The sequence below is a fragment of the Tinamus guttatus genome, unplaced genomic scaffold, assembly GCF_059628265.1.
Source record: "Tinamus guttatus ecotype Peru unplaced genomic scaffold, ASM5962826v1 Tinamus_guttatus_pri_ptg000092l, whole genome shotgun sequence".
Classification (NCBI taxonomy): Eukaryota; Metazoa; Chordata; class Aves; order Tinamiformes; family Tinamidae; genus Tinamus; species Tinamus guttatus.
In genome coordinates this window covers 309,000-322,859 of record NW_028288626.1, presented here as the reverse complement: position 1 = coordinate 322,859, position 13,860 = coordinate 309,000, and the positions used below count along the sequence as shown (strand labels likewise).

The following is a 13,860-nucleotide window of genomic DNA, read 5'->3' as shown; positions in this document are numbered from 1 at the left end:
TGCTTTTGCAGAAGAAAGTCTATAAAATGGACAGAGAAGCATCAAAAAAAGTAGTCATCACTAAGTCTGGAGAAAAAGGAAGAGTATCTCCAGAGCTGCTGGTCCACTCCAGGAGAGCTATTCTGACACTCCGTAGCAGTTTTTCTGAAAAGTAATTCTCCATCTCATTTAAATATTGCCTCGCACATCATTCTGTTAGATGAAAATCAAATGTAAAACATAAAAAGCTGCATTGTTTAACCAGACATAAGAAAATCAATATTTACTTCATGTTTGTTTTAAAGATTATCCTTACCTGTTTCTCAGTATCACATTATTAAACCTTCAAACCAAAATCTGCCTTACAGAAATTCAAATCCCTTTGTAGAGTTATAGAAGAATTCCAATCAGACTAAAGGAGGGAACAACCATTTCAATTTCTAAATAAAACATCTAGCACATCTAATTAGAACTTTTTTATGGGGTATTAGCAGAATCAGACTGAACTAAGTCATCCCAATTAGACTAACCAGTCTTGTCATTCAATGCCTTTATTGACTCGCTACGTTTTACAAGGAATCCAAAGCTGCAACAAGCCAAAGGATTATTTTATGTTCACTGTAGCAATGAATCTTCCACAGCATTGATTCAAATAATGACTGAAAACCCACAAAAGAAGCTAGTTCCACCTGATATCTTCTCCACTTACTGCTTTCCACCTGCCAGATGAGTAGCCTAAGGAAAGGCTACAATGTTTTTAGACCAAAACCAGAAGATGACAGAATTTCACACCAGTTTTGAATTTCTCTGTACCTCCGAAAGTGCTACTGGATAGACACCTCCAGTCAGAACGAAATAAAGCTGTTGATAGGTGAGCCAACAAACCTTAGAAATGCAAATTCATGAAGCTCAAAGTTAAGATTTGTGTGGAATCCCAAAGTCAACACAATGTTCAGTCTTCTCCAGGAAGCAGATTTAACCGGATTCATACAACTGACACAAAGGGAGAGGCACAGCGGGCCCCTAATCCATGTAGAATGGATTTGAAGAAAAAAAAACAAGATTCGAACAGGCAGAAAACTCCTCTGCATGAGATGCAGTTGCAAACACAAACTGAGATGTTGCACAGCCATCAACAAAAAGTCCTAGGCATCCTCCTGGGGAGGAAACACTTATCTGCTTCTCACAAGCTGGTCATCCATCTTAGTGTGATAAGCAGAGACAGCAGGTTCATAATAGGAGAGGCAACAGCTGTAGGTATTAAAAGAGTCCTGGCCTTCCTACGGGGCTCACTGCCCTACTATGCAAGTGATGTGCAGGTAGCTGAAAGGACACAGGGTCTGCAGCAGACACCTCCAGGCATCCACAGTCCTGCTGAATCATAGAATCACAGAATGCTTAAGGTTGGAAGGGACCTCTAGAGATCATCTAGTCCAACCCCCCTGCACACGCAGGGTCACCTAGAGCACGTGGCACAGGACTGCGTCCAAGCGGGTTTTGAAGATCTCCAGAGAAGGAGACTCCACAACCTCTCTGGGCAGCCTGTTCCAGTGCTCTGTCACCCTCACTGTTAAAAAAATTTTCCTTAAGTTCCTGTGGAACTTTTGGTGCTTCAGTTTCCGGCCGTTTCAGAAGCCAGCGTTAATACCCATAATGGTACACTTGACTTGAACAAAACAGAGATGGAACAAAATAATAGAAAGGAGGAAAAAGTAGGAGATACTTCATGATTGCTAAACCAAGAGGGTGACTGCAACACACAAGACAACATTTGTACTCTACTAGCATGGTGCCTGCACACACTGCACAAGCCCAACGAACACTGAAGGGGGGATCATTCACAGCATCCGTGTTTTCTCTTTCTAAAACGTAATAGGCACTGAACAGATTCTTAGCTCATACACAGCATTAGCAATGCCCCCAACAACCATGACATGCTGAACTGCCTCTCAGCGCCTCAGCTGAAGCCACCGTTACACAAGACAAGGCATGCACACACAAGGGTTTCAGAAAGGGACAACAGGTACAACCTGGAGCTCTCCTCTACCTCCTTCTGCAAAGGGAAAAAAGAGAGGAAGGAGAGGAACAAAAGTTAATGGACCAGAGTTTTGCCACGAGCTCTAATTTTTTTTTTTTTCAGAAAGCAGAGTAAACATCTTCTGCAAGTTGATAAAACACTCATCCAGCAGAGACTTTTTTCCATGTGCTTCCTGGGCATGCACCTGTTAATTAATCTCTACCCGTTAATCTCTAGTTAAACTGTGATCAAATTCCACCCATAGCTACACATGTATTAAAACATATGGTTCTCAGGGTTGATTTTACAGTGTTCCAGCTTCTGTTATTAAATAACTCAAGAATTTTTAATAATTTTAATTAATACTGAATTAGAGATGCTATTTACCACACTTGAAAGAGAACCTGTATGTATCACAAACAGGAAGAGATTTAACTCCTTTTCCCCCAGACTGCATGTACTGTCTGCATATGAAGCATTGCCCCCACCAACACCTCCTCCCCTCTGTACATTTTGCCCACTGGGAGGAAACCAGGAGCTCCCACGGAACATATTTTGCTTTTGCAAATACCATAATGCTGAGAGATTTCCTGGTTTTATAAATCTAAGCAATTCTCCTTGCAGAGTACAAAAAATCTAGAAGCCTCCTACACTAGATCTCATATTTATGGATAGACAGTTTCAAGACTAGTAAAATTATGAGAACCATACTCAAAACTTCCGATACACCCATGATATTTTGCAAGTTCTCCAATCAGATAATTCTGTATCTGCAAAGGAGAATCAGATTACCTATGTGCCAATGAAAGACAGAGGTAAAGAAATAGCTTCATGGCAACAAGGGTTACTCGAAGTGGTGAAAAAGCTAAAATACTTTTCAAAGTTACTCTCTCCATAGGTGTAATTACACACATGCAATCACTAAGACAGGAAAATAGAGAAGCTATTTTAATTCAGTCACGAAGGAGCAGTCAAATTATTTTAGCAAACGAAGTGCTGAATTGAAGCTAAAATAAAAATCTGGCTTTCAATTTTAAATATGTCATTGCTGCCTGCACAGATTCAGAGCAAAGATGAAAAAATTGGACCACCAAACAGACCTCACATTCATGTGTTGACAGAGGAGAAAACGCAGAGCACACTGTCATCTTCCAGGCAACAGGCATGCCACACTTAGCCAGTCTGGTCTGCAAATATCTACTCATGTGGAGAAGCTGAGGAACCTTAGGGTCCTTAAGACTTGTTTTCTTGGGGCACACACTCTTCTGACTGCTCTTCTGCTCTACTGTGATTTTCTACACCAACCTCCTGCCTGTTCCTTTCTGCAGGCTGTTAAAACCTTCTCACCTAGGCAATCCCAATGCCATTTCAGGTCCTTTGCTTTCATCCCTCTCTGTGCACAATCACCCCAAACCTGCACATCCAAACCCTGCATCTCCTGACTTAACTGATTCCATAATTCCTCCCTTTAGTTCTTTCCATCTAACCCAGGCAGGCCAACCTTCCTCTCCCCTTTCCTTCTGGGGATTTTATCTCCTTTGTGTTTGAATCAGATTGCTTCCCAGTGTTGTCAGGGCCCATGAAGTCTCCAAGAGCAGGAGGCCTATGCTCCTTACTCATATTTGGCATAGGTCTCACCCATTCCTAGCAGGATAAACCCTGCTTAAGCCGCAGGCTGGAAAACAGTGAGGACAGATGAAGTCTTTGGCAATGCAAGAGCTGAGCTTTAGCAAATTCCCAGTAAGAACATGCAAACCACATGTTTTTCAAAGGCTTATTCACTTCACTCATTTGGGATAGATTTTCACAGAGAGACCCTTGACACAGGTTAACACTGCCAAATTTTAACACCTGAGGGCACTGGAGCTTCTCAAATAGAGGTCATCGAATTTATTTTTATAGAAATGTAAAGCCATGAATCCTCTGCTAGGCTCCTTGTCAGAAAACGCTGGATTAATTTGTCTTATATTCCATACATAGCTTTGATTTCTGAGCTCCTTCAATTCAAGGTTGTTATGGACAAGTTTAGGCTAAATAAAATTTGACAAATCACTAAGTAACTGCAGAAAAAGACTTAAAATTTTCTGATTATCTTCCATTATAGCAGATGTGCCAACAAATCTCATCAATACTCAGAAGAACAAACCATCAACAGTGACCAATATAGTTAAACCCTGATCCCAGATTTTTTTCTGCCTTGCTTTTGAGCATTCACTTCAAGTTTACAGAAATCTCTACCATGCCAACTTCTTTTTTAAATGTGCAAAGTTCAACTGTCTTCATCACTTCACTTACTCTTTCTTCAAATTAAAACTTTATACAAGCTTGCTCAGATGTTCAGAGATATTCTGTTTTTCTCTTTTAACTTCAAATTCAATACAATTATTTACGTGCATCTGCTAAGTTCTAAACCATTCTTGCAATTTACATCTCCGCACAACTATAAATAATTTAAACCTTTATGCCAGTGCATCATCTCTGATTCACCGAAACACACAGACTTACTAACACTTTCAAAGTTATCATCTATTCCTTTGCTGCAGACTGCTGCCAAATATCTTTAATAAAATACCTTGAACTGAACTTTAAAATGGACATAAGTAATACAGGGGCTTAGACCAAAAGGCAGCAGGCAGTACTGGGTTTTCTGTGGACTTAATTCAGAAACTTAAAGGTTAATTCAGAAGAAACTGTATTTCCAAAGAAAGACACAAACAGTCACCTACCACTGGGAAGAAAAAAAGAAAAAAAGCTTTCAGTGTACTCTATATACACAGGAACATAAAATACCTGCTACACTTTCTCACAACACCCTTACCTCAAGTTGAATGATTATATGATTAATTTTATCTTACCCTTGCCGATAGAATCATCCTCATCTTACCTACCCACCAGCTTCCTCACCAGCTTGTTCCCCGGTGTGCTAGCACTGGGGTTTTGGTTACATCCCCTACCTCCAACTCTGGAAGGACCTGCCCATTTCCATCCCTTGCCTCGATGCTCAGGGTTGCTTTGCTTCCTTACTTCTCCATGTTTTTTCCCCTCCAAGTTCTCCCCCTTTTCCCATCCCTGATCCAGCTCCTTCCACTACCCTTCACTCTTTTAGGTTCCCTCCATCTCTCTGAACACAATTCCAAAATTGTGATTCCATCTAATACTGCAGTGACTGCTACAGTCATGGCTACCACATGGACATGCCTCTACATGACTTATTACACAATCAACTCATTTTAACATCACTAGAGGTTGTTTTAATTACTAGACAGGAAAACTGAACCAGAGATGCTCAGGAATGCCAGTCCCTACCACAGCCAGACTTGAGGCACTAAAATACAGCTATCATCATCTTCCTCTTGATGTTTCAGCTACTTTTCCCCCTGTGAATTGGCCTACACTGCTCAAAAGATGCTGAGAGAAGCACCGTCCCATTCAGTGGAGCCTCATAAATAGGTTATTAGAATATTTTTGTTATACAGCAGTATGAAGCTAATCCAAATTACTATCTCTTCCCATAGATCTAAATTTAGGTCATATTTCCAGGACTTGAGCACTATGCAAAATGTATATGAAGGTGGAAAAAAAAGATAAATTTTTGAATGGAAAAATAACAGTTTCATCTATACTATCTATATTTCCATAATTTGAACATACCTTTAAAAAACAGAAACAGATGTTCAGCCATGCCAAACCTGCTAAAAAAAATCTTATTGCTTCTGCTTACTAAAAGCCTATCGCTATAATGAATTCTACAATAAAGGCCTTGCACAAAATAAGAAAGCTGAGAGCTATTACAATCATGATCCACATAACGAGAAGGTCACTGTTAGAGAAGCCAGACACAGACTGACAGTCATTTATTCACAGCAAAAGCACAGTGCATGGATAAGACTGCTGAAAAGAGATAACTCTTTCAATAGGCAAAATGATTATTCTGATTAGCTTTGATGATTGCAAGGAGAAAAAATGAACAAAATATCTGATATGAGGAAGCTCACAGCAAGCAAATGAAGATTTCAAGCTCCAGTCCCAACATCTTCACTCTTGAAACATTTGAACTCTTTCCTTAACTGTTCAGTGTTCTGGGGGGAGATGCCAACTAAGGAAGCTTTCTGACTCCCTGGATAAGAAGGGACTAGATTGACCTTCATTAAAAGGTTAAATTTGTTTTTTCACGTAAATCAAGACCTACCAAAATAAGACCTATCAAAACATGCTGGTCATTTCTATGCCCCACATCTCCAGCACAGGTCAACCAGCAGTGCTTATAACTCTGTTCCAGATTATACAGCTGCTGAGGTCCATGTAAACTTCATTATCTGTGTTGGCAGCAAGACACACGACCTCATAGAAATGGGAATTTTTTTTTAATCTCAAGAAAAGAAAGTTACAAGTTACTACATCACTTTTTTTTGTTTAATTGTGGATTTTATTCTAAGATATAAATCTAGCACATATTAAACATTGAGAACTCCCACTTTGTGATGGAGCCACTTGAAGTCTAAATCCACTCAATTCGTAAAATTGGCAAGTATAGCTACTTATAGCTCAAATGCACACTTTGTTATCACGTTCCCTATTACATTTAACAAGGAACCAAGTCACGAATTATGACAAAACCCTAACACCTGCTATTTTGAAGACACATTGTAAACCCCTCTGTCAAAAAGAAAAAAAAAAGTGAAGCTTGCAAACTTGCATTCTAATGTGTTGCCAATAAATACGAGTTTTTTTTGGCCGGTTCGGTTGCATATCAGGTGTACTTGCCCTAATAACTATTGGGAAGCAACTTTTAATAAACTCTTCATCCGCAGAGCTAGGACCTGCCTAGCAGCAGCACAAACGTGACATTTTAGTATCTCCTTAAAAACTTTTTTTTCGGTTTACCTGAATTCATCTCCTCAGCAGAAATCCAATTTCCTTCCTGTGCTAATTCTTTTAAGAGTCTCCTACGCATTTGTCTCTTTTCCTTCAGCACATTTTTGAAATTGTTGATGCACTTGTTCAGGTAGATGGTCTCCGCGCATACTTTGTCAAGGCTCATGGGTCTGCACTCCTTTCCTTGCTCGGGTAGAGAGCTCACATCTACTCCCAGCTCACGAGGAGGTGAGCGCTGCCCAGCAGGAATTTCACAGTCTGAGGTTGGCATCAAGCTGGAAACAGGAGAGTCGTATGGAACAGCGGAAAGACTAGAAGGAACAAATGGCATATGAGCAGACGCTTCACTATTTGCTGTTGTGTTTGCCTGGCTCTCAGATGACTGACTAGGAGGGGTTTCTGCAAAGTTGTCAGAGCTGTCACACATGCCTGAACTGTTCAGCATCAGCGTATTGTCATCATCCATCTGCAAACCACTATCATTTTCCAAAAGAATTTCAGAATCACTTGTCTCTAGTTTGTTAAATACCACTTGCAGAGCAGACCTGAAGTGATGAATAGCTTTCCCAAGCTTATTAGTGTAAAACTTCATGTCTACAAGATCAATGTTATCCCGGGAATGGTCAAGAAAATACTGAGAGTTTTCTAGGACATCCCTAAAGACCTGATCAGTTGGATCTTGATCATTGAGGTCCATTTGGATCATATCTTTCAAGCTGTCACTACTATCGGCCATTTCATCAGTTGTATGATCACAGCTAATGGTTGTCACCCCACTAGAAACATCTTCTCTCTGAATATCAACTTTCTCCACAGCAGTGAATTTGCAGGGGCTATCACAGTCCATTTCTATTTCTTCTGCAATTACCTTCTCATCTTTATCTAGGAGGCAAGGACCATTCTCAGGGACACTTTCAGTGTCAGGCCTGTGTTCACTGGCACTGTTTGAAGCACATATTTGGCTGGCATTTCCCGAAGACTCAGATGAGCAGCAAAAATTTCCATCAACTGATCTGGCAAAACTGGTCATCTGAAGATTTTGTGGAGACTCATGAGGGGCCTGGTGAGAGTCACTGTCACATGAAGGCTGATCACTACTGCTTATTACTTCTGATTCTTTCTCAGCATCAGATATCAAGCTACTTTCCTTAGTCAAGGTCAATTTCTGTGCTAATCTAGATCTCTCTCCCACACACTGTGTTCTCCTACTCATGCTTTTCTTCTTAACCTGGCACGAGTCAGTTTGAAGGTGCCCAACTCCATCAGTTTTCTGAGCTACATCAAGATTTGCCGAGCTGCGATGATTTTTCTTGACGCCAGATTGAAGAGAAACTGAATCCACTTTGCGGCCCCTCTGCTCATTCTGTCGCTTTTGTTCTTCACTGGTAGCAATCCGGACCCCTGAGCTTTGCAGAAGGATAGACTTTTGTAAGATAAAGTCTCGCTGTTCAGAATTTACAAGTTTCACAACTGCTGGCCTTGGTGTTAATGGCTTGCCTGTACCAATATCTGACCTATAAGCATCTTTTATATACTTATTACACTGGATACCATTGAAGCAGTGATATTCAGACAAGAAGTTGCAGATGAGCTCCACTGTGTTTTCACCATCTTGTTCTGGGATTCCATAAAAATATAGCACTGGTTCTTCCTTGCGTGCCTCCCCACACAGCTCCCGAGCATGTGTACCTGAGGTTTTGGTGGAACCACCTTGAAGACCTTCTATCTCACTCAAAACTGTATCCACGCAGCTAGAGACTTCATCCACAGAGCCTTTTATCAAGGTGAGGTGCTGTCGGAGCTCTGCAATCTCTGTCTGGATACGGCTTATTCCCTGGAGCTCTTTAACAATATAATCAACCACATCAGCTGAGCGATCTCTAGACTTCTGCCTACTGCTGCAGTACGCGGGGGTCTTGCTCTGGGGGAAGCACCCTTCCCTTTCAGCTATCTCCCTCCAGCTCATGGCAATGCTCAAGGTAGAAAGGTCCTGTTCCTCAGGGACTCTACCCCTTCTCTTGGAAGAGGGCTGTTTCACACTATCAGAAGAATTCCCCTCCAAGTCCTTCTGGTTCTGTTGAACCGAGCATGGTATTTTGACATAGCCATCCCAGTTTAGCTCCACCTCCCCAACGCAAACTTCACTTGCTCTCTTGGAACCATGACCTCCATCCCGATTAAAGTCCCCTCCAGCAGTAGAAAATTCAGTACTCGGGGAGTTTCTCTTTATTCCACAAACAAACACGTCCGTTTCAATCTCCACTGGGGAGAGCTGGCAGTGATGAGCATGATTTGGATTCTCATCGACCTGGCCTTGAAGAAGCCTCTTCATTTTGTCCCGCAGAAACAAACGAAGCCTTTGCTGCTGAAACTGCTTCCTGACCCACAGTTTTACAACGGACTTTCGGTGCAGAAGTGCAATTTCATTTTCTTGCTTTTTCAATCTACTTCTAGCAAACATTATCAGCAGCTCCACCCGCGTTTTTCATAGTGCTACAAGGTGCACAAGCACACATCAATCACTTCCCAAAGCACAACTCACATCCAGTTTTTATTCTGTCATGAAGCAGCTACTGAAAGAGGGGAAAAAAAACCATTACGTTTGATTCAGATATAAATAACCAAAGTAACTTAAGAAGCATAATAAAAATAGCATCCACATAAAAGCAGACAGAAAAAGGATGTACTGTTTGAGGTATGGTACAGCCGCTGTCTTGTTTTTGGCCACCTCCCCATATTAATTAGGCGTTCTTTGTTGAAATAATTGTTCCTCAGTCCTTCTCCTTCCTGACCAAAACAAACCAAATCCCCCAAATATTCCCCCCTCAAAAAAACAAAGATCCATCCTGTGAGCATCCATTCCCTTTTACTGCCATCCTCACGATTTTCCTCAAACTGAGCTCCTAGCAGTAGTGCTCTGTGTAATTGCTCCTCTGAATGCAGAATTCTGACATGAAATATTAAGGAATCTATCCCTTTACATTTCCTTTCCCTTCAGTCCATTAGCTTCATCCGTTCTTGCTTCAAAGTGAAGTAGAAATCACATTTAAACTGGCTCACTACCAGCTTTCCCACAGGAATTGCACAAAATGATGTAAAGTGGCAGGAAGACAGGATGGCAGATCTTGAGTGTGAAGCCTTTTTATTGTTTTAATATTTTTTTCTTAATATATTGCTACCAAACACCTGAAGAGAAAAAAAAAGAAAAAGAAAAAAAAAAACCCTTCAAAGCTTACAAGTTCCCAAGCTAACCTGCAGTTAAGCACCCAACACTCAGCATATGCACGAACAGGCTGAGCTGACAGCCTGAGGGTTCTGCACATCACTTGTAGTCCAACAATCAAGATTTTTGCTGTGGATCGTTTTCCCAAATTAAATCCCTACTGTAAAAATAAAAAATCCAAGAATTGCTACCTATTTAAGGCTTTCATGTGGCCTTATTGCTGTACTTGCTAACAACATAGCATCAGCTTCCTCCAGATAGCCAGGGGACTGAGGCAGGCACAGACCAACACAGACGTTCCCCTCTATGAGCTAAGGTGACTACAGAACAGTCTAGTTTTTGATATCCCAGCTTGGCCTTAATGCTGAAACACTTTCTCACTTTTGGTGCAATGAAGTGCTTTTAATTTTCATTTTTAGTGGTATTTGGGGAAATTGGTGTTTTAGATCTAGCTAATAACACTTTTTCTCCTCCAAATACCACCATATGAGCATCACTTGCAATATTCAGCCTAACTCAAATTTCACCAACGGCCTCCAGGATGAGCGTTTCTGTAGAGTTCACAATAACTTTGCATGGGAAGGCTCACTGCAATATTCCAAGAAATAGAAACAGGGCATGAGGGAGTTTGAGGTCTCCTCCAGATGCCCAAAATTACACTAGAATAATAGTTTCTTTTAGTTCCTTCCACTTTAGGTCACAATCCCCAAAGCTCAGCACAAAGCAAACCGTGTTCTTGCTTTTCTTGCCAGGTGTTTTTCTTCTGCTTCAGTCTCCCCTTATTCTAGACCTAACAACCCTGGTTCACCTCACATGGTCTCTGCCACCCTGAAACCCCCTGCAGAGACTGTCACGTCTGTCCCAGCAGCACCCATAGGGAGTGTGGGGCTGGGGCTGAGATCAAGCCCTGCATTCTCTCATGCAAAGCAGAGGTCTGAACACCACAGTAATTCTTCTTGCCCTGAATTGAGGCCTTGATCTAAGGCCCCGTGAACTCCCCAGAAGCATTTCCATAGATGAAGGGCCAACTGGAGAGGCCACAGAAGCCTTTGCCAGGTCCTTCTTTCAGCATTCAAACACTGAGTCCAATTTTCAAAGCATTAAACATTTCTGTACCTTCTCCGACCCTAAGCTACTGCCCTGCAGAAACCCCTTTCCCTAACATGTCCTGCCCTTCCACCTGATGGACAATATTGCCAATATTTTGCTTTGAGTAAGTATTTCCATTCTTTCAAAAGCTGTTTGACTTGTTGCATTTCACTTTGGGGCTAGGGAGGGGAAGGTCTTTTTATCTGGAGCAAGCAGCACTCACAAATACCCATCTCTATAATCAGAGCTAGTTAATATGCCATAACAGAGGCTGCATCTGTGCTTCAGGTTTAAGGCCTGTTGTCCAGCATCTCATCTGTAATTACATACCAGATGTGATACGTGCCCTTGTGTAGGCTGAACAGTCACTTAACTCAGCCAAAACAGCTAATTTTCCATTAAATTTCTCCCTTAGTTCCTTAAATAAAACAGATTTTGATTTCATAAAATCTTCAGGCTAGTAGTCCATAAAGATCAGGGTTTTTTATTGTTATTTCTTAGCCCTGTTCATAGAACAGGGCAGACCTAAGAAATACTTGGCCAGGCTCTCTTCTTCGAGCACATGCAGTTACCTTTCACTGAGCAGTGGTTCAGTGTTTACAGCCAGAGAAGCACTTTCGTGTCAAACTTCAGAAGGGAACCTCAGGGGAGGAAAGCCCCTGAACCGAGTGGCAGAAGATCTCTGAAATTGCACCTTCTGACACATGTTGCTGGAGGGTATCGCACAGAAGTGCCCATTTCAAATATTTTGCAGTTTATCATACTGCAGGCACTAGGAGAAAAGCCTACATAGGCCTGTGCAAGGATTCCCCCTGAACACTCAGTGTTCAACACACCTCCTTTGGTGCACAGCATTCAGGCCACTGGAGGAATTTATTGATCTTTTTAGTTAAAAAAATGAATTTACTCAGAGTTGCTTTGCATGTTGTAACAAACCATTGCTGTTGAGTGTTACAGAGAATACTTTTTTGCTATCAAACAGTTACTCACAGGACTGCAGCCTTTCCAAAGGAGGCAGTTCAATGCAACCACTACGAAGTTGTCATTTATATACACATGCTTGTTTTTTTTCCCTCCATTAGAGCTCCTTATTGCAGAAAGAAGCAAGACATATTACAGAAGAAAAGCAGTAACTTTGATCTCAAACTAGTGTTCTCAATACCTGTCCAGCTCATTCTGAGAGGATCATAAATTGCTTCCTCTCAGGCTGGCGACAGAGTCAGAGCAGAACACGAGGACATCGGCTCTGCCTCAAAGCAAATCTCTCTGCCTCTCTGCACAGAAAATGGAAATCTCTGTCCCCTGGTCAGCCCTGGAGCTCCAGGTACTCCCACGCTTCACACTGTGGGCTGACCTGCTCGGCCCTCGCACCGCCAGCAGGGCCCCTCACGCCTCTTCCCCAGCCCAGCGCTGGGCGAGGGCTCTTGGGCTTCCTTCAGCTGCTCCAGGCCACGTGCTGGGCGCCCACCAGTCCCCTGTAAAGGTCTCTTGTTCCTCTAATGTCACCTCTGTTTGGCTCATGGCACAAAAAGGCAGCAAAATGACCAAAAAAGTTTTTTTTTTTCTTTTAATGAAGTCTAGCTTTAGATCACTGCTGAAGTCTTCCTCTCTCCCAGGATGAGTTGAGTCCTACTAACATGTAACAAAAATATCCAGTCTTTAGAGAAAGAGTATTTGCCTGCTGATACCCTGCCAGATGCTGCAAGCCCTCCCTTCTATACAAACTTCTGACCATCCTTTTAGCAGGCCCTTGTCTCTAGGAGAGCTCAGTGCTCGCTCCAGCACAGGCGTCTCTGGGTGTGCAGAGGAGGAGCAGGCCGCAAAGCCTGCAGTAACATCCCCGCTTCCACACACTGCAGCTGCCCCCAAGGAAGCTGGCCTCAAGGTAAGGAGGCATGAGAGCACCCTGGCTTTTCCCGGGATGTTTTATTTTTTTAAATTTCCATGGCAGCAAAAAAATGGCATAGTAGAAAATGGACAACCTACCACAAAGACTGCAGGACTGATCACTTTGCCACTGGTCACATTTGTGAAACATCCTCAATACACATGTGTAAACAGTCACATCTCCTCCTAACATAAGTGTTCGCAGTGACAACACGAACGAAACCAGGGCATGCCAATGGGAAGCACCGATGGGTAAGAAACAAGAATGGGAGAAGTCCCATGAAGAAATAAATTGTAACAATGAAATCTCTGCTCAGCAATTGGGGATCAGTCAAACTTTACATTTACAGCACTTTGGAGAAGGTCAGGCTCGCCAACACAGCAGGGAAAACTGGAGCATGGAGCAGGGCCTTCAACACTATCAACCACGGGCAAACATGGTTGAAAACAAGAGACAGCTCTGTGCTCCCTCCAGCACTGCCCCAAGCAGCAGTGACCAGGCTGCAGGCAAGAAGAAAGGCGTCGGGAGAGAGTTCAGCCCCTTTGTGTCCAATAAACCTCCGCTAACAGGAGACCAGTCTGTCTCTTGTTCAGATTTGCGGCTTTCAGCACATTACGATACTAAGACATCTTTGCCCCACACTTTCATTTTCAAAGATGCTGGAACCCAAGGCAAATGTCATCAGCAGAGGTGAGAAAAAAATATATTAGCTGATCAAAAAACATTTTCCATCATTTTCTAACATTTTCTCTCTGGCTATTGACACGCAGACCATGGCTCTAAGCAAAA

General features: G+C 42.3%; 1 protein-coding gene across 4 annotated transcripts in view; it reads right to left on the bottom strand.

Annotated features, from left to right (window-relative positions):
* Positions 1–13,860, bottom strand: part of LOC148595490 (protein unc-13 homolog B-like) — a 146,755-nt gene that overhangs the window by 32,565 nt on the left and 100,330 nt on the right. The window contains exons 2-3 of one of the 4 annotated variants that reach the window (XM_088520576.1): positions 6,881–9,444; positions 2,010–2,032 (exon numbers count right to left, since the gene is read on the bottom strand). The exons of 1 other annotated variant lie outside the window; for it this stretch is intronic. In XM_088520576.1, coding sequence (XP_088376702.1) covers positions 2,010–2,032; positions 6,881–9,332 — 2,475 coding nt within the window. In that variant the 5' untranslated portion in view covers positions 9,333–9,444. Of the gene's footprint in view, positions 1–2,009; positions 2,033–6,880; positions 9,704–13,860 lie in introns of those variants that run through there. 2 more of the 4 variants (XM_088520577.1, XM_088520578.1) reach the window with 2 other exon arrangements.